The sequence below is a fragment of the Astatotilapia calliptera genome, chromosome 19, assembly GCF_964374335.1.
Source record: "Astatotilapia calliptera chromosome 19, fAstCal68.1, whole genome shotgun sequence".
NCBI classification, from domain to species: domain Eukaryota; kingdom Metazoa; phylum Chordata; class Actinopteri; order Cichliformes; family Cichlidae; genus Astatotilapia; species Astatotilapia calliptera.
In genome coordinates, this window is record NC_137440.1 from 26,510,080 (window position 1) to 26,537,901 (window position 27,822).

At 39.2% G+C, this 27,822-nt stretch overlaps 1 protein-coding gene across 3 annotated transcripts; it reads left to right on the forward strand.

Moving 5' to 3' along the window:
- cnksr1 (connector enhancer of kinase suppressor of Ras 1) lies at window positions 1-27,534 on the forward strand. 3 transcript variants are annotated; one of them, XM_026152933.2, is made up of 21 exons: window positions 1-249; window positions 1,197-1,354; window positions 3,676-3,878; window positions 4,020-4,104; window positions 12,431-12,472; window positions 12,603-12,722; window positions 14,578-14,637; window positions 17,632-17,700; window positions 17,911-18,036; window positions 19,548-19,648; window positions 21,336-21,472; window positions 21,705-21,832; window positions 21,954-21,987; window positions 22,983-23,158; window positions 23,320-23,393; window positions 23,548-23,619; window positions 24,070-24,140; window positions 24,465-24,535; window positions 24,632-24,719; window positions 24,951-25,135; window positions 26,610-27,534. In XM_026152933.2, the coding sequence occupies exons 1-21, from the start codon at window positions 198-200 to the stop codon at window positions 27,048-27,050; spliced, it is 2,493 nt and encodes an 830-aa protein (XP_026008718.2). In that variant the 5' UTR covers window positions 1-197; the 3' UTR covers window positions 27,051-27,534. The 3 variants fall into 3 exon arrangements, with proteins under 3 accessions (XP_026008718.2, XP_026008719.2, XP_080150239.1); XM_026152934.2 differs by having other exon boundaries at window positions 24,465-24,526; XM_080294113.1 differs by having other exon boundaries at window positions 21,708-21,832.
- The last annotated feature ends 288 nt before the right edge of the window (window positions 27,535-27,822 follow it).

Sequence of the window (27,822 nt, forward strand, 5' to 3'; positions counted from 1 at the left end):
AGGCTGACAGTTCTGTGTTATTGGCTGACAGCAGGTGAGAGACTCTTACCTGTACCCGAGAGAAGGAGTGCCAGTCGTCGTCGTCGTCGTCTGATTCCAAATCAGGATCTACTTTTGTTTCTTCCAGCCACCCAGAGAGGTAGAAATCGGCCAGGACCGCTGGGAACTGAACGAGCGACTGCAACAGGACTCCGAGCATGGAGCCTATAACGTCGTGGAGCGAGGAGAGAGTGAGCAAGTGGCTCCAAGGTGAGACACATATTGCTTTTCCTTGTCTAACGCCTTGATCACTTCACAGGTACTTTGGCTCGCACGGTAATGTTAGAAATAGAATCGCCACACAAATCCTCTTGGAGGTGGAAGGTGAAGGTGGAATGAGGAAGTGGCCCGTGCAGAGGGAGAAGCCAAAACAGTGTAGCTCTGATCAGTGTCAACAACTAAAATAGTGTCCTCATAAACAATAGTTTATATGAATGCTTGTCATGTACATTTAGATCTCGTCATATAAACAGGCCTCCCCAGTTGGTATGTTAAAGCGTGTTAAAGTAGTGGAGGAAAGTAACTGAGCACAGCTTTGAGGTAATTGATTAACTTTAATATTCTGAATTTATGGTAAGCTCCTTTTTTGTAATTATAAACATGTTACTTTTTTATGGATTACTGTTGACAAGGAGTCACTCTATATATTATACAGCTTGAACAGTAAAAGTACATTTTGCTGTAAATACTTTCATTTTAGTGTTAATTTAAAAGCAGTATTTGAGTATTTAAAAGCATATTAAAATATCCTTACATATTACTGATATATTGTAGTTATATATATACAGAAGTGTTAATGATTTCCATGCTTTAGAGATAATTCTAAATATCATGTTTTTGACTTGTGCTTTTTACTGATGTGGTTTTGATCATAAATCATAGCTTAATTTAATACACAGTTAATAGCACAGTTAATACACATAATACAGGTATTACTTTGGTACCACTATAGTGTTCAGATATTAGTAAACTACTCGTGTTTCACAGTCAAGTCTTTACTTTTTCAAACGTAATTACTCAACATGTGGTAGAGAAGAAGAAGAAGACCATTTTCAAGCCTGCACATGCATGGGACTTTATGAGTATGTGGACTTTTCCAGTTATACTTTTGCCATGTGTGCAGCTAAAGCCTGTTGTTTTTTGTGCCCTTCGGCAAGGTTTGGATACCCCACTGCATCAGTATCCAGTTGCACAGTGGCATCTATCAGGGGTGGACCTGCTCCAGTTGACTTCTCAGGACCTGGAGGTGTTGGGAGTCCATAAGATTGGACACCAGGAGCTTATACTGGAGGCTGTGGAGAAACTGTGCTCTCTGGTGAGTGAGCAATGAGAATTACATATTATAATACATGTAGACAGTGATGGTGAGTGTATCTCTGAGTATCTCTTGTCATGTTTTTGCTATGCTGCGGATTGTAACGGTGCAGTAATCATGCTATCATGTTCTGGTGGTGCGTATGTTCTGATACAGCAGCACAGAGATATAATTTTGCCTCACTGCTGTGTTTTTACACCTTATTTTTGTTTGCACAGTGGAATGAGCAGCTGTTGGTCAATCGGTTGCAAATCTAGCCAGAACATACAGCCAGTACTTGACTTTTCTGTCACTTTTACAACAATCCAACATATCACAGTAAAGTACTTACTTTGGTTTTCTAGCTAAGATCAAAGGACTAGTCATGCATCAGCTGTAAGCAAAGCAGATTTAGAATACAAAAGCTTGGGCTTAATAGTTTGCATGCAAATTTTAGGGAAATCGTGCAGTCAACTAAAAAAAAAAAACTTATGCATTCCCTTTGATTCTCTATCCCATTTTTTCTGCTGCTTAATTATTTACCCTGCTTGTCCAATTTTAAGAGCAAGTTTTAGGAGACTTAAATTCTGTGTGCGTATGTGTTTGTGTGTGTGTGTGTGTGTGTGTGTCTGTGTGTGTGTGTGGAGGGGACTCCAGAATGGCCTTAGGACTAATTGAGGAGGACAGTACCAGGCCGGGTTCCAGCTCTTGTGGCGTAACAGCCTGTAAACATCAGCCTAAGACTCAGGCTGCTTAAACTGCCGAAATAACTAATACTGATTAGTCGTTACAACATGAACAGTTCAAACCCAAAGTCTGTGCGAATGAGGGTGCAACACTTAAGTAAAAGCTTTGCTTTTCAAGCTTCCATTATAGTGTGCATGTGGCTTCATGTGCCCACTTCCTCTCCTCCCTCCAGGACTTAATGCTCCACGAAGCGCTAACACTGCGCTCATTCATAAAAACACCCATCAGATACTCACATGGAGTAGACCAAACAGGTTCACGCGCATGGTTAGATAATTACCAGCTACAGTGTTGAAAAGGCCATGAAAAATTCATGGCCACTTGTTGACAGGCCCAGTGTTCCGGCTGGTTGTGTACCAACAAGCCTCTTGACCATGGGTGAGTGGGTCACGACAATTGCATGCTCCTCCTTCAGTGATTTTAAAGACTCACGTCTCATGCTGCTGGCCAGCAAACTGTGAGGACAAGCATATGATTGTATTATTATGTATTGATATTACTCTTTGTTACAGTGTAATCTATTTGCTTTTCTCCCCTTTTCACTTGTATTGCATTGTGCTGTGATTGATCATTTATGCAGTTAAGGGTTCAGGATAGACTGTTTATAAAATGCTGTGCTTCTTTTTAATTGCTCTGGGTGGATTAGATCCATGTGGGCAGTTTATGAAAAACAGGTGTTTAATGGAATTTTTAAATTACTCATTATGGTTCTTTATAATCGCTCAGACAATTGCTAAAATACCTAAAACAGACATGCATTTTTTCATAACAGCTGTGCTATAACACAATATCAATACCTTGACAAAAGATTACATATAAAATATACATACACAGAGTCATGAAGCGTAACCCTGTGAGAATAAAAGGTTTGAAGTTTGTCTTTGAATGTAGATACGGTTGTAATTGACCTCAGGTCAGACGAACGTGCAGCTTGTTCCAAAGAAAAAAACCACAGAAACTGAAAGCACCCACACTTGTATCTAATTCTGGTTCTGCACCTGATGACCTGAGAGGTCTGATTGGGTAATAAACAATTCAATTGTCATGCTGGTAGTAAATGTTCGACAACAGTAACTTACATGGTCACTTTTTCACATATCTTAAAACAAAACAGGAAACAACACACATTTTTCCATCAACAAGAAATGCTGGATTTTGTGCAGGTCGCACAGCCTTTGCTGAGCATTCATGCTACAATACCAAGAAAAAAGTCTGTATAATGAATTCTCTGAACTCTCTCCCCACAGCTATATTGAAATGACATGCTGAGGATTGTGTTCTAAGGATTTTAGATGCATTTTTTTGGCTTTGTTCAAAAATACACCGAATAGAAGCGACAGGAAATGACGAGAGAGCGGGGGGCCGATGTGCTACACACAGCAGGTTCCATCCAGTTCAGAGTCAAAGGGACATGTTGTGAACACTATATCAAATGTATCTTAAGCGATATATTGTGTTAACTGTAAAGGGACAGTAGAAACGAAGAAGGGGTGTTGTGAATTAAACATTCAACATCATTAATGTAACACATTGTTTTTTGAGTGAAAAGGGCACTGTACTAGTTGGATTTGTGTTTTTTTTTTGTGCGTGTCCAGACCTATGGTATAGGCGGTGAGAACCTACGTGGTCTGATAGAGAAGCACCGCGCTGTTGCTCACAGCCTACAGATGGGCATCCAGGCCCGCTGGCGCCTCAACAGCTACGACGGACGGAGCACTACCAAGCTGACTCCCACAATTCTGCAGCTCGTAGTGGAACTCATCGCCTCAGCCAAAGGCCTCTTCTCTTTGCTCAACAGGTCTGTAAACAGAAAGCAAGCTAACCTTTTTATTTTTAAAATTTGAAGTTATTGTAAATCAGGAAGGTCCCCTGCTGTTTCTTAAGCATATTCTGGTTTTTAGAGTTTTTTCTATATAAACTGCAATCATTTTCTTTTCAGATATCAATATTCCCAGCTCAATACATACACCACCACCAAGAACATATTCAGTTACTGCAAAGAGCTGGGAGACATTGTGCACAAGGTAGGCCCATTTTTTCTAAATAACTGCATCAAAGTCTCAGCATGAGCTTGTGAATGGCATTATTGCAGTAAAAGAAACCAAACAAACTAATATATAATATATACTAATATATATTTTTTATCAGCTGTCTGCTCTTACAATACAGAGAATTGAACACAAGTACTTCACAGCACATGTGCTCGTGAGTCCACACAAAGTGTATACTTTTAAGAGGAACCAAACACTATTGAACAATGTTTCCAGCAGCACTCTCATGCACACTATAAACCTCCAAAGGGGAACTGCAACCTGTTGTGCGATTTATTTATTTATTTTTCAAATCAAAAAGCCCAAACGAGCAAGCCAGAAGCACAAACACACTCCCTGTTCCTCAGTTTAGCCCGAGTAATGCAATTTTTATCTTTACATTCCTGGCATATTTGGAGGCAGCTGTAACTTGAAGACGCTTAGGTTAAAAGGGCTGGCAAAATGAACGGCTTGGTTTGGTCTGTGTTTACCCCGGCAGGGTGCGATTGAGAGAAATGGCGGTGGGGAGAAAGAATATTTATAATAGGATACATGTAAAGGTGGGTGAAATGTGCTCACAGGTAGCAGGAAAGGCAGGCCTGGATATGTTGTTGTGCCTGTGGGAGGGAAGGAAGGAGGGGGGGAAGAGCTGAGTGGGAAGCAAAGGGTATGGGAGAGAAAGGGGAGGAGACTGAGAGAGGGATTGCACCACCGCTACTAAATGACTTTTGACTCCTGAGGGAGTGTGGATTGATAGACGCGCTGCAAAGAGCAACAAGCAGAGAGAAGTTATTAGCTGGGCACTGTGGTGACATTAGAGATAAATAGCCTGACAGAAGTTGAGAAGAGAAGAGGAGAAAAAGAAAATGGAGCTCCAGCGATAACATGAATGGAAGATAATTCGAGAGATACAGAGACAGTAAGCAGTAGAGAGAAGCTGTGGCTGAAAGAGAACTCTGAGTATTTAGAGAGGTTTATTTAAAGCTCCTGGACACCTGCCCACCACAACAGGTAGAGTTCTCATCTCTTTAACTGGATAACTCTCCACATGTTGATCCTTTTTTTCTTTTTTTCTTTGCTTGAATGCTTAAAATACCTACACTTAGATATAAAAGCAAGTGTATTTTCTGCTGGTGTAGTTAAAAATCAATCTCTGGGGTCTAGAAAACAGGACATTACCCTAATGGGCTTCAGTGAGCAGCAGGCAAGGAAGGAAGCATGGATTTAAGATTGATTTTAGTTGTTGACTCTGAAGGGATTTTTTTTGATCCTATGAGCTGAATCAGCGTTGTCCCCTGTTGTTTTCTTTCATTGTCCGGTTGATCACCATTTGTTATCGGCGAGCTTTTGTTTGTTCCTGTTTTTAAATTTTGAATATAATCAGGTGTTTTAAAGCTAGGTGTTATTTTATATAAAACTGCTCAGAGCTGCTGAGACTATTCTGTGAAGTAAGGTCAGAGGCATGTGAGGAAATTATTAGTGGGCTTATGTGTTAACCAGAAAACAGGATGACTATTGTTTCAGGTTCCTCTTCTTAAACATCAGCCACATCTATTGTATAAATGCTGGATATCAACGGTTTTGATAGAAAACTCTTGGCAGATCAATTGTAAGGTCAGTTTTGAGCAGCGTGTGTGCACACGTTCTTGTACTGCTGCAATCGCATTAGCAGCATAGCATCACTAAAAGCATCCATACAGACTAGCATTTTCAAAGATTTTGCTTCAGGCTCGGCTGGTATCACACACCCCACCCTGTGGCATTTACTGTCCTGTCAGGAGGCCACCCTTTAGCATGACGTCTTTTCTAAAGAAGGGCTTTTAAAGAAGCCAAACCACATCCTTTGCATCAAAAAAGGAGTCTTATTTCCTGTGTGCTTGTGTATATTTAAGTGTGTGCGTGTTTCTTTTCTCTCACCCCGAGGGTGCTCGGGGTCAGTAGTCAGCTGGTGTCGTTGAAGATGCCGCACTAAAGTTGTCAGGTCTGATTTTCACAGTAGCACAGGCTCAGTTTGCTTTGAAGCAGCCAAGCAGCAAGCAAAGAGAGAGGGACAGAGAAGGGAAATTGGTGGCGATGAACTGAGGAAATTCATTATAAAACGGTACGTGAGTATAACTGGAATTCCATTTCTTCTGGAAAAACAACAGTCAGACTTTTAATAGTGCCTTTCACATGAGAACATCAAGGTGAAGGTGTTACTCAAGAGATTTTAATGTTTAACTCTTGAAGGACTATGCCCAGGGTGGCTGGAGCCTATTGAGCTGTCAAAGGACGAGAGGCATTGTACACCCTTTTGTTTTTATCTATTTAATTATTTTTTATTTTTTAATCTTGTGTTTTAAAGCAGACACATAATAATATAATATTAAGCACTTTGGTACACCACTGGTTTTTAAATGTGCTATATAAATAAAGTTTGTTGTTGTTGTATAAAACGAATTGTAGGACACAACTACTTCATCTTTAAAATTAGCATTGGGATCTTATTGCTCACCGGAATTAGACTCAGGATGAATTGGCAAGAGGATGAAAAAGTCATCATGCATGAGAGCTGTCAAACTATAGCTTGTGTTATTTTTAGGGTTAAAAAACAAGAGCAGAAGAGAAATCCCAAAAAGACCAGAATTTGAAAAAGGTATGGAAAAAAAAACAAACAAGGAAAAGAGCAACAGGAGTGGAAGAGATCTAACATAGTTATGTCTTCCAGTCTTTTTATAGCAAGTCTGTGAGTTGGTGGTTAACACAGGGGTAGTCCAAGTATGTAAACATGCGTGCTGAGGCAGCAGAGGTCTGTCTCAAGAGATCTTGTGTAGACTTTTGATGTAAAGTTTGGTAGATTTTAAGGATCTGTAATAGGTTGCACAGCCTCCAATCAACAGTCCATGTTTGAGCATACTGTACATTCCTGTCATCTCATTTGTTGTTGGTTTTAGCCTCCTGTTGTGTGTGTGCCCATGCATGGCTGTGCCCATTCTTGTTTTTCTGAATGTTACACCCACATAAAAGCGTGTCATTGTTTCCTAGACAACTATGGAGCAAACAGCTTTAAGGCACAGGATGTTGTTCCAAAGTTAGCCCAGCACCTGATCGGGCCACACACACCATGATCCACAAGACAAGACAGCTCAGCACTATTCCTATTTATTTCTATGTATTTATTTATATAGCGCTTTTAATTACAATAGTGGTGTTCATCAAAGTGCTGTACAAACATACAAATTACACAATAAAATAACACACAATAAAATAGCAATATCAATTAACATCAATGCCAAACAGCTAATAACAAATAAATAAGTAAATAACTCTCATGCAGTATTAAAAGCCAGTGAGTAGAAATGTGTTTTAAGATAGGATTTAAAAAGGCTGAGGGTAGGAGCCTGTCTAATGCGGAGAGGCAAATCATTCCACAATTTAGGCACCACGACCGCAAATGCACGATCATCTCTAAGAACCAGCCTCGACCTTGGTGTGGCCAAAAGCAAAACATCACCCGATCTAAGAGCTCTAGGGGGCATATAAAGCTGCAGTAGGTCTGACAGATACCCTGGGCCTGTCCATTCAGTGCAATATAAGTCACAAATAAGATTTTATAATTGATTCTAAAATGTACAGGGAGCCAGTGAAGTGAGGCAAGCACCGGGGAAATATGTTCATTTCTCTTCGTTTGTGTCAAAAGACAAGCAGCGGCATTCTGAAACAGCTGGAGCCTTGCAAGACAAGTCTGATTAATGCCTACATATAAAGAATTACAATAGTCCAGTTGTGATAGGATGAAAGCATGAATTGCCTGTTCTAGGTTTGTAAAAGACAAAAAAGATCTCACCTTGGATAAAAGCCTCAGTTTAAAGAAAGACCGCTGTACAACTAAACTAATCTGTTTCTCAAAGGTGAACTTATTGTCAAATATAACCGCCAAATTTTTTGCATGCGATTTGATAAACGGTTCTAAACTGCGCAAATTAAAATGTGAGGTTCTAGAATTGCAACTTGGTCCAAAAACGATCACTTGGGTTTTATTTTTGTTGAAATTCAGGAAATTAGAGGCCATCCGGGCCTTAACTTCGCCGAAACACTGAAATAAAGGTTCTAGGGAGGCAGAACTGTTTCTCTTTAGCTGAAGATAGATCTGAGTGTTGTCAGCATATGAGTGAAAACTAATATTATATTTCCTAAAAATAAGACCCAGAGGCAACATATAGATAGAGAATAGAATTGGCCCCAGTACAGAACCCTGCTGAACACCACAAGTACAGGAGGCTGTGGAAGAGGTAAAATCTCCAATCTTCACTGAGAAAGTCCTATCAGAGAGGTATGACCTGAACCACTCTGGAGTGCCTTTGATGCCGCATTGCTCCAACCGAAAGATCAAGATGCTGTGGTCAACAGTATCAAATCCAAAAGCACAGCTGAGTCTAGTAAAAGATCATTAAGGACTTTTAAAAGTGCAGTTTCAGTGCTATGAAAAGCTTTGAGTGCCTTGAAAAGTGCTATATAAATCCAATCCATTATTATTATTATTATTGTTTAAAACCAGACTGAAACCTCTCGAGAACATTGTGACCAGATAGAAAAGATTGCAGCTGAACAAATACAATCTTTTCCAAAATTTTGGACATAAAGGGGAGCTTTGAAATAGGCCTGAAGTTTGCAAGAACAGAGGAATCAAGATTAGGTTTTTTAAGCACTGGCTGCACAACAGCATCTTTAAGACAGGCTGGCACAACACTAAGCGCAGTATTGCAGCAGAACCGTGCGGCGACGCACAAACTACTGTTCTCGTTCATTAAAGGTGAGATGAAGAAAGATTTGTGTCTCTTTTTTTAAAGTTTGCTGCTCTTCCTAACTGGGATTGTCTACCATTTATTGATGTCTACACTGTGGCTAATCTGTAACTATTATAGTTGGAGTAATGTTAAAGGTTAGGCTTGAGAATCTGGCTGCAGAATAAACTTGTTGTTGCTCAAAACTTGGTGAGTGCCATTGCTGTGTTTTGTTGGCAAAGTCACAGTTTATAGGCCTGCATCAATTTCATTGTTTCAGTTTTGTGGGCATCTTGTTCTGCTTTTGTTGATGGCGATCTAAAATTGATTCAACTCGAGAGTGACAGTACAACATGCTGTTGAAAACTAAATGTTTCCCACCCCTTACGTCTTATCTCATTTCCTCTCCTCTGCTTCTTTCTTTGTCAGGTCTTTACCACAGACAAGCTCGCATATTCTTTTTATAGATTTGTAATAATTATTCGTAATTTCAATGCTCACTTATGTTAGAAAGGGGTGATTCATTGTTTCTATATGCACGAACACGCCCATGCATACAGTTTTGGTGCCCGTAATTGATTCTTAGTGTGATACCAGCAGTGAGAAATGTTAGTTTGTGGTCTTTGTTTTCCCACCACGCCCAGCTGAGTTTCACGGCACAACTGTACCTGTCGCCCACCTGAGATGTGTCATTTCCTATTCTGGCAGAGCTAGAAAAGAATGCAGAACAGACTGCATTGCTGAAGGGAAATAACCTGTGGCGTGACTTTAAATACAACAGAAAGTAGAGGCGTTGGTTTGGCTTTATTTTTACCATATTTCTATAAAGCTATGGTGAGAGTTTTTACAGGAAAGAACCTTATGCAGAACAGATAATGTGTTTGAAAGGTGGCACCAAATTAGAACCGCAGCTGCTGTTGCTATTTACAGCACTGATTTGTACAAACTAAGTTCTTCAAATATGTTAAATTAAAGTCTTAAGCCATCCATAATGCCTTTATATTTTGCTTCCAAGGAGCAGACTTTCTTGCATTTCTTGACCTACAGTTCTCTAGGATTTTCAGAGGATTTGTCTTTGTTTTGTGTTGTTTTGTTGGACAACATGGACATAAAAGTCATTCAAGAATAAAATGACACCTAACTTTGGGGACATTATTTTATATGATGCTTTTAAGTTCAGCAGTAGATAAAACTTTGTTTAAGTTTAGGTCTATGTGCAGAGCATCCCATTTTAAAAGATGCAAACAAAATGCTGTTTTCCCCAAATCCATCTAAAACTTCTGGACATAAAAAAGCTGTTTGGAGGAGCGTAGCTGGTAACTATTGGAGCTTAGAGAGATACAGTGAACAATCTCCAGCCAACCACATCATAACTAATGCAGTGGTGAGTCCTTGTGTTTGTAATAAGGATGTGTTTTGGTAAATATTACATATTCTGTGAGCATAACTACGAAACTGAAGGCATCAGTGTGAAGGGAGCGATCAGGCAGTATCTGAAAAACTCAGCTGTGTTTGTTTGTTTGAAGCCAATTGTTAATAATGATGCTATACAGATTATTGTGAAATGTCCCTGCAGAAAGTATCAAGCCTTCTAACATGGCTGTAGATGCCTCTTGCGATTATCTTAATTTTCTTGTGGTATTGAGGGACATGTAAAACTTCTGCAAATGGCTTAAATTAGCGCTGCATCTATTTTTTCCTAATGCTTTGATCATGCCTTTATATGATAATCATAATGCTTTGGTTCGCATCTTACTTACACATGATGCAGCTTTTGTGCTTTAGGACAAGGCACTCGTTGATGTTCTGCTTTCTGCATCTTTTCTTTGGTTTATTTTGTGATTTAAGCCTGAGCAACTAACAAACTTATTACACATTTAGCACCCTAACTCACAAGACTCTGTTGCCGTAGTAGGGATCAAAATAAAGATCTGAATATCTGAATCTTTATCGGTTTGTTTTGGTGTATATAACAGTTTGCAGCCACTCTCATGCAGTAATCCCCACGGGGAATAGCAGCATACAAAGAACACAAGCACAAGCGGACCAGTTGAACTGGCCAGTAATCACGTCGTACCTCTTCCTGCAGCCTTGTGTCGCAGCCTTTAATTAGCCCAGAAATCCAGCCGTGTTCACTGTTGATCCCTTGCTACATTTCACAGGGATTAGTTTCCCCTTGCAATCCATTATGTAACCCATTACATCGCTGGCCATTGCAAATTAGCTTAGGGCAGTAATAGTGTGTGGCATTAGACGAGTCAGTGAATATTATATGGTGTGCAAACATATGCCCTATTCACCTTTAACCCCTCATTTGTCCTCCATTGTTCAAAGCCTCTGCTTGTTTCTTTAGCTCCCGGGACTACTCAGCTACCTCGCAGGAAAGCTCATAGGAAGGCGTTATTAACACCCTCATCCCAGAAACCAGAGATTAGCCAACATACATCTGTCGCATGAATTCTAGTAACTGTGATACTGACTGTGTGTATGTCTGTGCGTGCATGTGTGCATGTTTAGATGATCCGTTTGTAACATTAACATTATAATGTTTGCAATGTTTCCTGTACAGTAAACGAGAGCATTTGTCTTAAAAGATGGGTTCATCTTGCGTGACAGTTATGAGCAACAAATCAGTGTGTTACCCACTCTGGATAGAAATGTATTAGCAGAGTGTGTACTGTTTAGTACAGTATGTGAACTCCTGGGTAATAACGCCAAGAAATCTGAAAAATGAAACAGCGCAAACAAGGCCAAGGCCACTTTGATATTCGTCAGAGATTTTCAATTTTCTCCTCACAAAACGTATCTGCTGACGCGAATCAAATAAAAGGCTGGAGTTGAGGAATATCTCTTTTTATAAGTCTGCCATTTGCAAATTTTATACTATAATAATAAAAAAAATCCTGTGCACCCACGAGTACTGGACCTTTTAAATTGTTAAAGTTTCAGTTATATTGAAAGAACTCATTTCGTTTAGCATAGGAAAGGGGAGCTGAATATCAGCATGGGCAAAGGGGCAGCTGTGGCTCATGTGGTTCAGTGGGTTGTCCACCAATCGCAGCCCCAAGTATGGCTGAATAGGTGAATGAGAATCATCATAAAGACTGCTGTGGTAAAAATGTGCCATTTAAGTGCACAGTGTGGGGCCTTTTGGGCCTGTTTGCCATCATGGTATCAAGGCCAAGGATAAAATTACAGGAAAAAAATTAGATAAAGCTTAAAACTGGATGACACAACAGAATAGGTGGACTCTAAAAGAATATTGTGCAGATCTGATCCAAAGATAACTGACTCGTCTGTATGTGAAGAGCAAACATTCATTCATTGTAGAAAGCCAGAAAAAACACACTAAAGATCTCCAGGGATGCTTCTGTGTCCTCTAAAAACCCGAGGCCTTTCACTTCCTGACTCATGCTGTGAAGAGGAAATGGGACATGGGTTTTTAGTCAAACTGTCCCATTTCCACAAATCAATAACATTAGCATGTCGTACATAGGCTACAGGGTGTCATTTGGTCAGCCTTCTGCTCATATCATTTCTTTTAATTCATCCAACAGAACAGCACTGGCTACGAAAAAGAAAAGGACATCATCTCTGTCGTAAGTTTCTCACTTATTTCTATGTTCGTCCGTTTCATTGTGCCTTGGAGTAATTTAACCTGTTTTGCTGTCCTTTGTTTTACTATGAAGTAAATGAGATATTCTGAATGGCACGTGTTTCTTTCCTCAGTGCCGTCAGTTGGTGGCGGTTTGTGACGAGATCCTGAACTGCTGCCCCGAAGCGCTCCTCAATCACACCGCTCAGCTAGAGAGTGTCGAACTGATACCCGTGGCACCCGGTGATCAGCTGGTAAAGACATCTTTCGCTTTATAACTGTAGAATTTTTGCCTTCATTGAATTTAGAACTCCTGAGAGGACGTATTGTTTCTAATGGCACACAAAGGAAAACATATGTGTACATGTTTAAAAAGGAGTAAGGTAACTTTAGATTTAGTGCATTAAATCCAGTTATTTATACTCATTCTTGAATTTAAACCTCACTCGCTAAAGTTTTTCCTCTGGTCCACTTTCCTAATCATCCATGTCTCCTACTTTTCAAATCTCATCTCTCTGTTTCTTCACTTCCCTTTTTTGTCCTACTTTTTTCTCGCTGTTTTATTTTCAGTATTCATTTCCTGTCTTCATCATTACCCGATGGTTTCCATCATCATCACCACTTCTTCCATCTAACTCAAGGTTCTCCTTGTACTTGTTCCTATTAGATTCACGAGAACCCTTATCTCAGTTGTGTACTTTTTGTGCCGCTTCTTCTCTTTTTTCCTCCAAGTCAGAACATCAAGTAGTAAAATTACAGCTCTCATCTTTGTTTGTGATTTACGTAATCTTGTGTCCCTTTAGTTTCATTTTAATCCCTACAGAGAAATGCGTTTAACCAATTTCCTTCCCTTTTGTGATTTGTGCTTAACAGCGAGCGTCAAAAACTGATTGTCCTCGACGGAGGGAAATTGATTGGAGCACGTCAGCAATAGTGCTTTCTGCCTGTCGACAGATTAAAGAGTAACGAGAACTAAAAAGAGAAACCAAGGGAAGTGAGGGACAGGAAGGATGATGATTTATGCACTTTCAGTGTAGCCAGTATGACGTATACCCGCTCAAGTCATGACGTGCACACGAGTCCAAAGCACACAAAAAAATAAATTCTCAAATTCACATTTCTGTCAGTAACAAACAAATTGTTTGCAGTACATGACTAAGAGAAAGTGACTCAGTCTGGCTCCCAGTGTTCATTATAGGTAGATTTATATTTTTTGGACTTAAGAAAGAAACTAAATATGGCTTTTTCTAAGCATATTATTAAAATGGACTATTTATTTCTAAGCACTGAAAACATTTATTGAACAATGAAGCTGTTTGCAGCTTTCATTGATTATAAAGGCAGATAATTACTGCTGCGTTCTGCAATTCTCTCTTTCATTATGCTTTAGTCATCACTCTCATCCACACTTGGACCGTATTTACTCCAAACTACAGTGCGTTTAATTATTAAATGTATCTATAAATGTAATAATTTGATTTATTGGTGGTTGTGACTCAGGAGGTCGTCTACTAATCAGAAGGTTGGTGGTTTGATTCCTTGCTCTTCCAGTCTCCAAGATACCGAACCAAGAATTTTCCCATATGCATCCATGTGAGTGTGTGAGTGTTAGGTTCAAAGTGCACATGCTTTAAAAAAAAAGTACTTTTATGAATGTGTACGTGAATGGGTGAATGAGGTTTGCAGTAATAAAGCTCAAACTGAGTAGAAGAGGACTATGTGAGCACTGATGTGCCTTTTAATTATTAAATCACTTTTGAGCTTTTTAGTCAAAAATGGATCAACTCCATTCATGTTTCCACAGTTTCTGTCGTGATAAGTATTTATTATGTGATCAGGGCTTTCTGGAATGCAATTATTTGTCTCCCCATACGCCCATTATATTAAAATGATCAGTCACAGCAAGATGACAGGTGGAGGCTGACACCAATATCTTTATGTACATAATCTGATAATGACGGCAAGAAGACGCAGTAAATTTATCTGTCCATTACGGTGAATCATTCTGATTCAGCGATGTGCAAAATTAACATTCTGTGTGGCAAAGTTCATAAATTTATCACTCGGAAAAGTACGTAACATTTTTCCTTTTTTTTTGCTTTCTTTCAGGGCATCGAGATAACATCCACCAACTCCAGCAACCACTACGTGACTGGAACTGCCGCTGAGGTCAGACTCTCGCCTTTATTTTTCTTTCCTCATTGTTGACTCAGCCATCAAACCACACACTGTTAACCATCGCTGCCTCACAAGTGCTCGTAAGCAAGCCACTTATCGTGAACTTCAAACCAACCTGTCAACAGTTTGTCTCTTTACAAGAGCCCCGTGCAGATTCTTTACAGTGCCTCTATATTTCTTAACCAGCTCTGTTAACATGTACTCATGTATATGTGTACTCACTGATTGGCTACAAGTGCAGGAAAATATAGCAGATGGGATTTATTGCTTTAAAAGGATCATTATGATAGCGTCGTGTTATGCTGAGCTCTGCCAGATATTTTTGCAGGAGCTGACACTTTCATACTCATTTACACTTCTTCTATCAGAAGGTTTTGTTCTGCTTAGGACAGAATAGCACAAGTCTGTCTGAGTTTCTTATCTAGAAGGAACTGGAAGTATATTTCCAATTGTGAAAAGCAAAAATAAAACACGAGCATCATTTGGTTTCTTGTTTTTGATTCTTCTAAAAAAGAAACTTTTATCTGATTTCATAAAACTACACCATCCTCTTTTTCCTTTTTAAAGACACATGCAGAATCTGCTAAATCGGGCTATCCTCTCATCTGCACAGTTAAAGTATAAAATTAAGATTTTCATCGATTTCTTGTGGAAACATTAGTTCTCTACCAGGCAGAAATCCCCTTGGAAGTACTTTGCGTGAGGTATTATTTTTAGCTGCTGGCTTATCTTTCCTTCGCTGTCGCCGAAACTGACACCAATATCAGTCCTCGTGCTGCAAATACTGGCATACTGTTTATTTTTAAATCTCTACAAGGCTGCTTGTTCCAACCATAAGTAAGACTGGATGTAAACAAGTTTATAACACATTGTGACTCACAGGATTTTCCTATGTGTGTCAGATATTCAGTTAAACACCGGCTGTAGCTGAGCGGGAAACTGGAGGCAACAACAGGGAGATCTGGTACATGTGGTGCATTACATTACAATAGTGGACTTCATTAGCTTTACTTTGTAACCATTTGGCTTTTGATGTGGATAAAAGCTTCTCTGAGAAAAATGAAATCATCTAATGGATGCGCCGCAGATGAACGAATTTCTGAGAAAGCCAAAGATCCTTTGTATCGGGAGCTTATAAAATGTATGAGGGAGTGTTTATGAGTGAAAATAAGAAGGGCTTGTGAAAGGATGAGGAGGAGAGGGGCAGAAAGATGAAGATGTTATTTTTCCATGATGTCAACCTCAAAGGCTCCCCTGCTACTTGTAACATTGCTGTGGCTGACGGCTAATAAGAGATATGGCCACTGTCCACAAATACAGATAAACTGCATGAATGTGGGAAGGATCCATGCACTGCCTTGCACAGACAGGGCCTTGGCTTATAATCACAATATCGACCTTCACAATATCAGCAGACTGTCTGATGTCGAATTCAGTCTCAAATTTGCTATATTATGAATGCAGTCACAAACAATATTTATAGTTTTATTCAGTCATAGTCAGCAATGCTTGATTTTTGCACAGATATGATGCTGTATGCATTTAATTTATTGGAGTGTCCATATATTGAGATTTCTGTCTAGTTGTTTGACCCTTAAACATTATTTTATGGAAATTTGTTGAAATATTCCTCACAAACTGATAACATCATATTGAATTAAATGTACCAGGATAGGAAGCCATAAACACAACTTCTGTCTGGTTACTTGAATACACATTACAGGATAAACATAGATGATGTACTTTATAGATAGCTTCCAAAGGAGCCAGACTAATTAAGTGGTTTTGATCAATGGTTCTCCTGGTTTTCTGAAGGTCTTTCAACGTTACAGTAAACCACAATACACAAGAGTTGGACTGAACATCAGTATCAATGGTTTTATGGAGTGATAAATGCAAGTTAGAAATTTATGGAGAAGGAGATAAGGTGAACAGGTCAACTGTGATTGTGTATCAGAGCTATAATGGTTTTGTAGTTTCTAATTAGTTTTTATTATTCCACTTTGAGTTAGTTTCCAGAGTTGCGTTGCTTGTTTCAGTTCAGTTTTTATTGCTTGAAAATGTTTAGTTTTTGTTGAGTTTTTATTAATTTCGATATTCGTTTTAGCCTTTTATTGCATGGAGGCACATATGCAGGACGCACAGTTTAGTCTGAGTTAGTACAGATATTCTAATAAAAGCTAAAACTTTTGAAAGAAGTTGACTCTCAATAGTCTCAATAAACAGGTCCGTCAAAGTTTCATCAGCGATTTTTTTACAAGATAAACAAGTACTAAAAGTAAAGATAGCACCTCTTTATTATTATTTTATTTTAATTTTTTTATTATTAATTTTAATTTTTTTAAGTTCACAAAATAATTGGTGAAAAGTTAACTAAAACATGCAAACATCTAAAGATGAGCTTTGAATGTCCTTCAAGAAGACTGCTTAAAGAAATTACAAGAGTTCAGGTTGTGTTGAAGAATTGTAAACCTTAAGACTTTTGCATTATAATATGTATATATATGTATATATGTATATATACATATATATAAATTAGATGGGTTCGGCATTTTTATATGTGTTTTTTAAAGTTATTATGTTATATGTGGTGTACATGTATATATATAAGTATACATATATAAGTGGGAGGGGGATAGGGGAATATGTAATAAAAGTACAAGTATTAATAGAAATGCACAATGTGTCGCTGCACCTGTATAATATATATACTATAATAATATAGTACAGAATATAATATAATACTATACTGTATCTAATCTAACATCCAAACAAAGAACAGAACTCTCCCTATTCCCGACTCACAAAGGCTGAATAAAATCACACAACAAGAAAACATAATAAAACAAACTACTTTAAGTGCCAATTACAAATTTATGCCGCTGTCTGTGAAAAACAAATCGTGTAATTGCTGAAATCTATATCTGGTTTGTTTAAACCCAAATATAGATGTGTTGATTGTGTTGATTTTCTCTGTTTCTGCAGCCCTCTACTGATGCCTACGTGAAGGTCTTGGCTGGAGATGAAGTGATCCAAGTCAATGATCAAATAGTGGTGAGTGATACCGTACATACAGCACTTAAGGGCCTAATGCTCTGCACTATAAATTTGTGTGTGTGTGTGTGTGTGTGTGCGTGTGTGTGTGTGTGTGTGCGTGTGTGCGTGTGTGGTCCTGTTAGTCTGAGACAGTTCTCCTCCTGCAAAGTCTGAGTGTCTTATACAATAACCTTCACGGTGAAATAACCACCGGTGTTGCTGCCTCAGGTGGGCTGGAGCAGAGTTAACCTTGTGAAGAAGCTGCGTGAGAATCCCAGTGGGGTGACTCTCGTCTTGAAGAAGATCCCTGGATCAGTGCAACGCAACAACTCAGCCCCGCTCATCTCTACACAGGTCCGGGCTCATTAAAATCCTCCTCCACTCACTTCTTCACTCCACAAACTGTACAAACTTTCTTCAAAATAGTCAGTGAATTAAAAAAAAAGCCCCAATGTATTTACCTTTTTATATATTATACAATACTTGTACTTTCCACATAATTTGGAAAACAGACTTCACAGGAAAATTATGCTAAGGCCTGTGAATAACACTTCAGAATCTATAACAATGGCGTCTCAAGCTACTTTCACACTCACACAGTGGCCCTGAACGTCTCTAGACATCTGCGGGAGCTGTATGTGAGAACACAAATGTCCAGCTCAGTTGGATCTAATATTTTTAATGGTCTTTACCCTGCAAGCTCTCTGGTACAAAGTCTGTGTGAGGTCTGATTGAGCCTCTGCGAGAAAAGAGAAGGTAATTGTCCTGTGAATGCACAGCCAGTGAGTGTCACCGTGTCCTGCCAGCTGTACGCTCTACCCAGGCTCTAACTTCACCTAAATGACACAAGAGTATTTCCAGCAGGGAGAATGTGTCTGACCCTGCCATTTGTTTGCTCAACCCCACAAAATGTCATGATTTAATTCTCCTCACGTAGTCTCAAAATTAAAGCTGTGAAATTGATGGCAGATACACTATAGATATATCATGGGGGAAATCTCCATTTTTGTAGCAAATCTTCTCAGAAGCTTAGAAAAGGTTATCTATAATGACTGGATGCCAGCATTTAATACGACACATTTTACGCCCTCACGGTGACTAGAACATTTTTAATGAATTACATTTTTCTCCTCTCTGTCATGCTCATACTTTTAATCATTTGTGAAGCTAAACAGAAGAAACCTCAAAGGCAGAAATATTCTGCTTTCAAGTGTCTGCTGTCTGTGTTCATTTTAGGATAATTACATCCAGGGGTGAGAGTTGAGCATCAAATCCTCTCTTAGAAACCTGATTGTTTTATATCAGGGGGATTCTTTTATGAGAATCCCCTCTTTGATTTCCGTTTAACCTCATTTGGGATCTATTTCCATAAACACTTGCGCACTCTCAGTAGTCACCATGCCAACTGTTGTTTGTCTTTGAACAACACCCTGAATTACACACTGCATCTGATACAAACGCGCACGCATGCACGCACGCACTGTGAGCATTTCACACCCCCCTCGTGACCATCACCGTGCTAATCTCAGATCTAGCTGGCGGCATAGGGTGAGAAAAACATTTAAAAGATGTGAATCAGCTGAGTGTATAAACTCCATATTGTCCTCAGAAGATGCCCTGCTTTTCTTCCAAGAACTTCGCCGGCTGTGTGTGTAGAGTTGTGTGCACGCGGTGTCTGTGTGTGTGTGTGTGTGTGTGTTTGTTTGCGTTGCCGTCTTGTCTGCTAAGCCACAGAGCACACAGATGGCAGAGCCTAGGAGAAGGTTGCAATTAGAGTCTACCGTGACATCCAGCTTCTTAACCCTCCACCGACCCCTAAATGCAGACAGTTCAACCTGCACACTCACACGCTGTTGTGTTTTCAGAAAGAAGAGGACAAGGAGGAGAAGTCAGAGGAGGAAGAAGAAAAGGACGATCAAGAGGGTCCACGGCATTCATTACTCAAGAGAGTGGCAGCATCTGTCAGGTCCTTGTCTTTCAGTTGAGGGCATTCATTTGCTTGTCCTTTAATAAGATGGAACTGCTACTTGTGTTTAATATTCTAAACCATACAGCAGCACCTGGGTTTGTCTCTAAAATAAACATCAAGAAGAAATCCAAGCTCCATTTAAAGTTAGAATAATAGATGTAGATTTCTGAGGGGATGCATGGAATCCCATCTGAAATATAAACCTTTCTACCCCCCAATTTAGAACACGTGCATTTGCCCCCTCAGTAAACATTAAAAAGGAATCGCTTAGAAGAATTGCTGTAACATTAGTCAGCAGCATAACAATGGCTCCTAGACGGGTGGCTCTTTTTCCTTCAGCATTGTTTTTGTTGCGTTTTGTTTTTTAGTCGCATTATTTTCTCACCAAAAACATTGCGATTTTGTTTTTTCCTGCTTTCATTGTGTTTTATTCAGCTTAACAACGTTTGATCTTTCTGGGTCACCACATTGTAAAACCTTAACCCAATAACACAATAAAGTCACCACTGCTCAACAAAGTTTAAAATACTTTATTAAGGAGTAGTAAGTCAAATGTAATGTCCCGCAACTGGGCCCCAAAAGGATAAAGAATCCAAACTTTTGTTTTCAGACGTGATGTACATGAAAACATGGTTTAAACATTAACATCTCGATTTTTGTCTATGGAAAGAAAAGGTTTTGTGCATACACCCGAGGCACAATCCACAAATAGTTTGGCCATATTTAGCAATCCAAAAAGTGAGAATGCTTTAAGAAAGGTATCATTACATCGCCTAAATGCCTGAGAATAAGAATGAAAGATTAAAAAAAATACATAAACAAGAATGCAAACAATGCAAAATTGAATAAAATATGCAAAATTGTAGACAGACGTCTAAAACTGATTTTAAAAAAAATTTTTTTTTGCCAATTGTCTAATATTTTCTGAATTTAAATATTCTTTTTTGCTTTTTAAAAAAAATTGTCAATCACTTTGTTTGCATACATGCATGAGAAGTTGAATACTGATCTGGTTACACAGCATTTACTCAGTAGAGCTGAACATCCCTGAAACCCTTTTGACCTTGTTCATCTGCCAGCACCTGGCAGGTTTCCCATGAGGTCACACTGCAAATGCCACAAATTCCACTGCGCACTCGCAACACACGACTGACTGGAAATGAGTTAAAAGGAAGAGATGAGGAGAAAGATTTAAAAAATGCAGGGAAAAATTAGTAGACGGGAGGAAAAGAGTGATGAAGAGGCAAACAGGGACAGCGAGAGCTGATGAAGAGCAGGCGGACTCTAACAAATGGATGGAGTGGGCGGTGATGGTGCCTTGTGGTTGTAAATAATTCTGACACATTCTAATATACAACAGCTACATTTTAAGAAAAAAGGGAGAAACTGGCAAGTAAAGTCATATTTTATCACTTTAAATTACTCTTTTTAAGGACTTGTAGTTTTGTAATGTGCTGTTAGTGTTTTCCAGCTAGAGGTTTCACTTTATATCAGCCTAATGTGGCAACTGTGAATATAAAGTAAGATAAAAATCTGTATTTTTGCAACATGTTTATGTAATTTCCTCGCTGCTCATTCTTTGCTCAATGTTTCTTTTCATTTGGACTTTTAATTTTATAATACCAGATGCTGCATCAGTGGAACCCAAGTGTTTTGACTGATATTTCTATATATTTTGTTACAGACGAGCTGTTCAGGGGCCAGAGGTGCAACAGCAGCCCATGGGACAGGAAGAATCTGAAATATCCTCAGTCAAGGAGCTTGAGGAAAATCTGAGCCTCACTTCATATCAAAGCCGACAGGGGGCGCTTTTGGCACCAGGTAAGACAAATTTGCAAGATTTTATCTTTTCTTATAACTGATTATATTTTAGTTACTTTGTGTTTTTCTTTTCAGAAGGATTTTAAACTGTTGATTACAACACACAAAGTGTATTATCGTGGCATGCCACACTGTAATAGTTTCACTATCATTTGACCTTCTGCACAGAAACCACAATGTAACTGAGGTGCAAAGATGTGGGTTTATTTAGAAACTTCATTCTGTTTCCCAGCAGGGTCACAGAGCTTGACAGGTTCAAGGCTTTCACTAAATCGCCTGAGAGACCGCTCGCCCTCGCCTGTAAGAACCAAACAGGACAGAGCTAGCATCAGTTCCTGCCCTGATATGGTGGGACACACGGTGAGGGGAAATTGAGAACATTCACTAACAATTGTTTTTGTTACAATCCAGGCAATTAATGGTGATTTAATTAAAGTAAGCTTTTAAACACTGAGTGATCGCTGTCTGATTATCTTTTCAGGGGAACAAGGATGGTAAGAAGACCTCCACTAAAGGTACGATTTTCTTTATCACAGGACAATAAAATAAACAAAACACTGAAGTGTTTTTGTAATGACAAAATCAGCCCCGAACTGATAACTCCTCTGTAAGCTGTGGCTTATAGAAGAGTGTCGTAAGACCAGGAGCACAGCAAATCTCCCTCACCAGGCGTGGCAGATGGACTGGTTGTGCCAGGTTTCTTCCTGTTAAAAAGGAGTTTTTCCTTTCCACTGCTAACAAAGGGCCATCTAATTACTGTGTTTTTCTCTCTATTATTATTATAGTTTCTTAAGCTCACAATATAAAGTGGCTCGAGGCAACTGTTGTTGCCATTTTGTGCCACATGAAATGGTCACAGAATGATAAGCATGTCCAAAACACAACTAAGACTAAAGAAAAACAATGAAAATAAAGCATTGCAAAGGAAAGAAGAGATAAATAGCCAAGAAATACATGCCTAAACAGAAACAAGAGGTAAAATATAATGATTCTTTAACAAAAAAATCCTGACTGAGGATGTTTTATTCCACTGAAAACCTGTAGAGTGCCTGAAACTTGTCCTGCAAAGGTTACTGGAAAACCCGATGGGAACAGTATGTACGGGTTAAGCAGTTAGTGAACTGTGTAACACAGTGTAACACAGTGTCAAATGTGAGAAGCGATGTGAGTTTGTTGGAAGCTTTATGGATGATACTAAGACAACTCAGCTGTGTGATACAGAGATTAGGAGGGTTCAGTTGCTGTGGCAATAATGTAGCAGTAAAGAATAACATGAATTGAGTGCTTGGAATTGCAAAGAAAGATCAAGTCGAATTCCCCCCAAATAAAATCTGCTTCGACTTAAATATTAAATCGTAAATTTTCTGTGCTTTTATATTTCCTGGAATGGTTTTAAAAGGATCTAATACTGGAGACATCGCAAAAGTCCAAAAAACCCCAAGAAATACCCAAAAATTTAGTTCACTTATCATGATCATTATCTCCCTTCTCTTCCTTATTTGTCTTTCAGGAAAGACGACGGCTATGAGCCGGCGTCGTGTGTCCTGCCGTGACTTGAGTCACCCCGACTGCGATGGTTGGCTCTGGAAGAAAAGAAAGGAGAGCAGTGTCTTCATTGCACAGAAGTGGCAACGGTTCTGGTTCGTGCTCAATGGGCCTCACATTTACTGGTACAAGAGTCAACAGGTGAGCAAAAAATCAAGAAAAAGGTCATCATCGCTGTTAGTTCATATAATACCTAAAGCACATGATCTATCTGAGTTAGTGCCACATGCATTATTAACTATCAAAATATTTTGCATTCATCTAATTGTCAGTATGTCTAATTTTCTTCAATTGTATTTCAGGAGGAGAAGGCAGAGGGGTTTCTCAATATATCCAGCTATGGCATAGAAAGCGCCGGAGAGCACAAGAGAAAATAGTAAGAGTGAACCCAGTGATGAGTCACATAATGGTGCCATAATGGAAAGCCATGGTTTAAAACAGCAATTATATTATGTATGCACATGTTCTGCATATTTAGGTCTTCATTTTTGTGACACCCCCGCTCCTTCTTTCTGTTTTCTCCCTACCAGCGTATTCCAAATGTGCCACCCGAAATTTCAGAACTTTATTTTCGCTGCGGACAATGTCAATGACATGAGCAAGTAAGTTCATACTGTATAATGATATAACAATGTCACAATCGGCTGGTTGTGTCGGGCACTAGCTCGAACACAATGCAGTTATTCATTCCTTTTGCTAACAGTCTATGTTAGAGGTGGTAAAGTTGTAACAGGTGGTGGTGTTCACTGCCCCCTGCTGGTTGCTTTTTTCAGGCTTCTCTAGTGAGACTGTTATGCATTGTTTAAAGATGTTATCCTCAACATACTCTCACTAGACACTTTATTAGATAGATGCTGCAAGTATCAAGCTGGACTCCCTTTTACCTTTTACATCCCAAAGGTGCTTTATTGAATTGAGATCAGGTGACTGTTGGAGGCCAGTTGTGAGTGCTGTGAACCTGGACACAGACCAGTACAGTACTTAATAATAAAGTGTTTAGGTAAATGTGTATGAATATTGGTGACATAGCTTATCCCCTTTTTTTTCATCAGATGGATCAACTGTCTGATTACAGCCATACAGAAGCACAAGAAGTTCAACAAAGGCCCAGATAATGAGGAAGGTGTGGAAACATTTCTCTTATGCTTTTAAATTTTTACTCTAAATCACTTAATTGTATGTGCACAATACAATTCATGTTTTCCCATATATTTCCTACGGCATTAGCAATAATGCATCGTGATGTGTCCTGCTTGAGCAAATAAATGGTAGATATAATGATATTTTCACCATAAAAAATAAGAGCAAATTGTAGTCTCATAATTATCTAGTAACACAGAGCATTATTGTTAATTACTGTAGCTTTGCCCATTTACAAATGGCAGTCCTGATGCTTCACATTTTAGGTAATGGCATTACATTGACAGCTGTGTTCATTTATAAACAGAGTGTTACAGTGAAACTGAATCAGAGAGCGAATCATCTCCTTCAACCCGCAGGAAAAACAAGGTTAGCTCGGTAAGAGAGTTATATATTGCACAAATAATCATTAAAGCATGCACATACACATCCAGATTACATTCATTTCATATTTGTCTTGATTATCTTTCTCAGAAGGTACAGTCCAGCACCCTACCTCTCCCCAAGGGTAAGAACAGGGCGCCTTTACCTAGACCTACAACAGAGGGCAGCAAAGGAACAGGTATTTGTTATGTCACACTGCCTCTCTCTTGTTCTCTCAGTAATAAAAAATGTCTTTAATCACAGCGTAATGAGTGTTAATATTTTAAGACTCATTAAGTTTTAATATTCTCTGAGAGAGTAAATAAGATTAATTGTGTTGTTTACTTACCTTTAATCCTGTTTTGGATAGATGGTTCACAACAACTGTGTGACTGTGTTTTTTTCCTGTGTGTTTCCTCCCTTCTGTTAGAACCTGGTCAGGTAGATGAGATGGGCATGATGCTAAACAATCTAAAGGAAGGGGGAGTTTCTCTGATCGGCCACGAGCAGCCGTTCACGCACGACCACTTCAGGAAGTCATTCATTCGGCGCAACAAAAATCCCGTCATCAATGAAAAGGCACTCACGCTCCGAGCTCTGCAAAGCACTCTAAAGGTGAGGAAAGGTCTTATCCAGTCTTACCTTTCCTTGTGTCTGCATGGAAACCCATGCGATTCAGCATTAACTCCAGCAACTGATACGCAAAGCTGCGATGGTCCTGGGTCAGTGACCCAGTGTTTTCTGTTTTGTATTATTGATCTTTGATTTCTTGATGTGTCTTTGTTAATGCTTAGAGTTTTGGTTCTTGTGTTTAGTGTTTTGTTATATCTATCCATGTCTTCCCCTAGTGCTCTGTTTGTGTTCCTGAGTTTGTGTTTGTAAAACAGTTTGTAAATTTCCTGTTTTACTTTGAAGGTCTGTGTCTCTCATGTCTAGGTTCAGCTGTGTCCTCCCCTTGTGTGTTTATATAGTGTGGTTTCACCCGTGTTCATTGTCGCTCTGTCTGTGTTATTTGGGGAATCTCGGTGTTTTTCCCTGCGCGTCATTCCGTGAGTTATGGTTTCGGGTTTTGTTTGTTTCTAGTTTTCCCAGTTTAGGTTTATCTTTAGTTCTGTTCTCGCTTTTGTTGTTTTCACCTTCCAAAATAAAGCTCCTTCGCATCACAGCCAGTGCCCACATTTTGGGTCCTTTCTCAAAACACCACACGACTGCTGCTGCAGCCGTGACAGTAGCAGGTACATTTATCACTGAGTGCATGACAAATGGCTCAGCTGGTGAATTAACCAAGCATCTTAATTATCGAAAGTTGCTCTGGCAGGAGCTATATAACAAAATTAAAAACTCAGCTTTTATTAGTAACTCGCTTTGGCCGTAGGGAACATGGAAGACATGGGTAAAACCACTCCTATTTAAAACTGCAACGCACTGTTTCCCACAGCTTGAAATTCACTCGGCGGTGATGGATGGTGTATATATGACAGATATTCCTTAAACGCCTCACATATTGTGAAATGAGAAAGTCTCATCCAAACACCTTCAAATTCAATACTGTTCTTGCTCAGTATCACAGGTGATTTATACTTCTAGTAAGTCTGTGCCGTAGGTAGATTGTAACTGCAAACCTCTCTGAAACCCTACGCCATACCCTGATGTGCACTTTCCTGGAAATGTAACTACACATCTCATGTTCATCTCCTGCTGTTGTTTCAGTTTTTAAATTAAAGAGTGGGAACCCAGGAGGGGGAAAAAGTCCCATCATTCTATTTATTTCTATTGTGGCTGGCACTTCATGTAAAACTGTCCACATAACCACAAGGTAACTGAGACATAGCAGTGTTGGCCACTTATGCGTTGGCTATGCAAATATTCACTGCAGAAATCTAAATATAGGAAAAGAACATTGCATATATGCGCATACAGAGACTCCTCAGTTAAGTAAAGTGTTTGTGCAAGTTTTATGAAATGAGCCATGAATGAAACTATATCAAGAAACTGTCTTGCTCAGAAAGGTTTTTGTGTTCAAATGGTCAGAGGGTGATATTAAAATTCATCTGCATGGTCGCTGACTGGAAATGCTTTTTCTCCACAGGCCAAAGAAGCGGAGTTGCAGCAGATCAACAAGATCCTGGGCGACTCCGATCTGACACCTTCAAAGTACCGTCAGTGGAAGGAGAACAACGAGGAGCTGTTCAAGGAAATCGAGAAACTGGTCTCGCTCAAGGCCTCCAAAGCAGGGGACCATGCACCTGAGCAGGACACGCCCACTGAGGAGGTTGCCCTAGAAACTGTTGCCAAGGAAACAGCCGCCGCAGAGGCAGAAGGCGCATATAGACTAAGCCTTAGCGATGGGGAGCAGTTAGTAGATGCAGAGCCATCTGACGTTCTTCTGGAGATGTCACAAGCGTCTCCGAGCACAGACAGCAGCCCAGTATTAGAACTCTCTCTCGGCTCGCTCCAGGATTCAATAAACAAACAGCTGAGTGAAATGGCACAAAGTGGAGACACTTCAGAGAGCTACTTCTTCATTTAAAGCCACACCAGTTCAAAGTTGCTCTGTTTAATAACAGTTAATAATGTTAGACAAATGAAAGCTTTTCTTCATGCAACAATATGAGACAGCGCAGACGGTTTTTTTCATTGGGAGCAGTTAAAAGTTGTATTAAAAATGGCCACAAAATCAAACATTTTTAAATCAAACATGTCAGTGAAATACATCAATGCATACTTGTTTGTCTTTTTGTTTAGGAAACAAATTTCGATAAATGACAAGTTTACAACAGCAAAGAGAACATGAAATTACCAAGTGTCACAGTCTCAGTTTGGTATATATTTATATAATTTTAAAATTATCATTCTTCTTCTTCTGTGGTTAAAAATACCATCAAGTATGACTTTGCTTGGAACTTGTGATATAAGTTGTACCTTTTGCAATGTGATATGTATGTACAGTTTTACTATAAATACTCTATGTATTTGTTTATTGACATTACCTTAATAAAGGTCCATGTGAATAATTTTGTACACAACTTTTACTCCAGAAACACTGCTATTGCTCGTCTGGGTAAGTCCTTTTCAAACTCCCTTCATGACCTTAATGAGAACCTTTCACCAAAAATTATATATTTAATGAACTTAAACCTCCTAAGACCTGAACTCTTTCATGGCATGCATTTTTAATTTCTCTTTGCTATTTGGGCTGATTGAGACCTGTTGAATGTAAAAACAAAGAAATATCTTTTTATCTGATTTTGCTCTTCAAGGGCCTGATATGCACCTATGAGGTCACTCGTTTTCAATTTCAG

Coding starts and splice junctions, on each gene's coding strand:
- cnksr1 (XM_026152933.2), top strand. CDS start 198: ATGGAGCCTATAACGTCGTGGAGCGAGGAGAGAGTGAGCAAGTGGCTC. Junction 12,473..12,602: donor AAAAGGACATCATCTCTGTC/GTAAGTTTCTCA, acceptor TTCTTTCCTCAG/TGCCGTCAGTTGGTGGCGGT. Junction 14,638..17,631: donor TGACTGGAACTGCCGCTGAG/GTCAGACTCTCG, acceptor CTGTTTCTGCAG/CCCTCTACTGATGCCTACGT.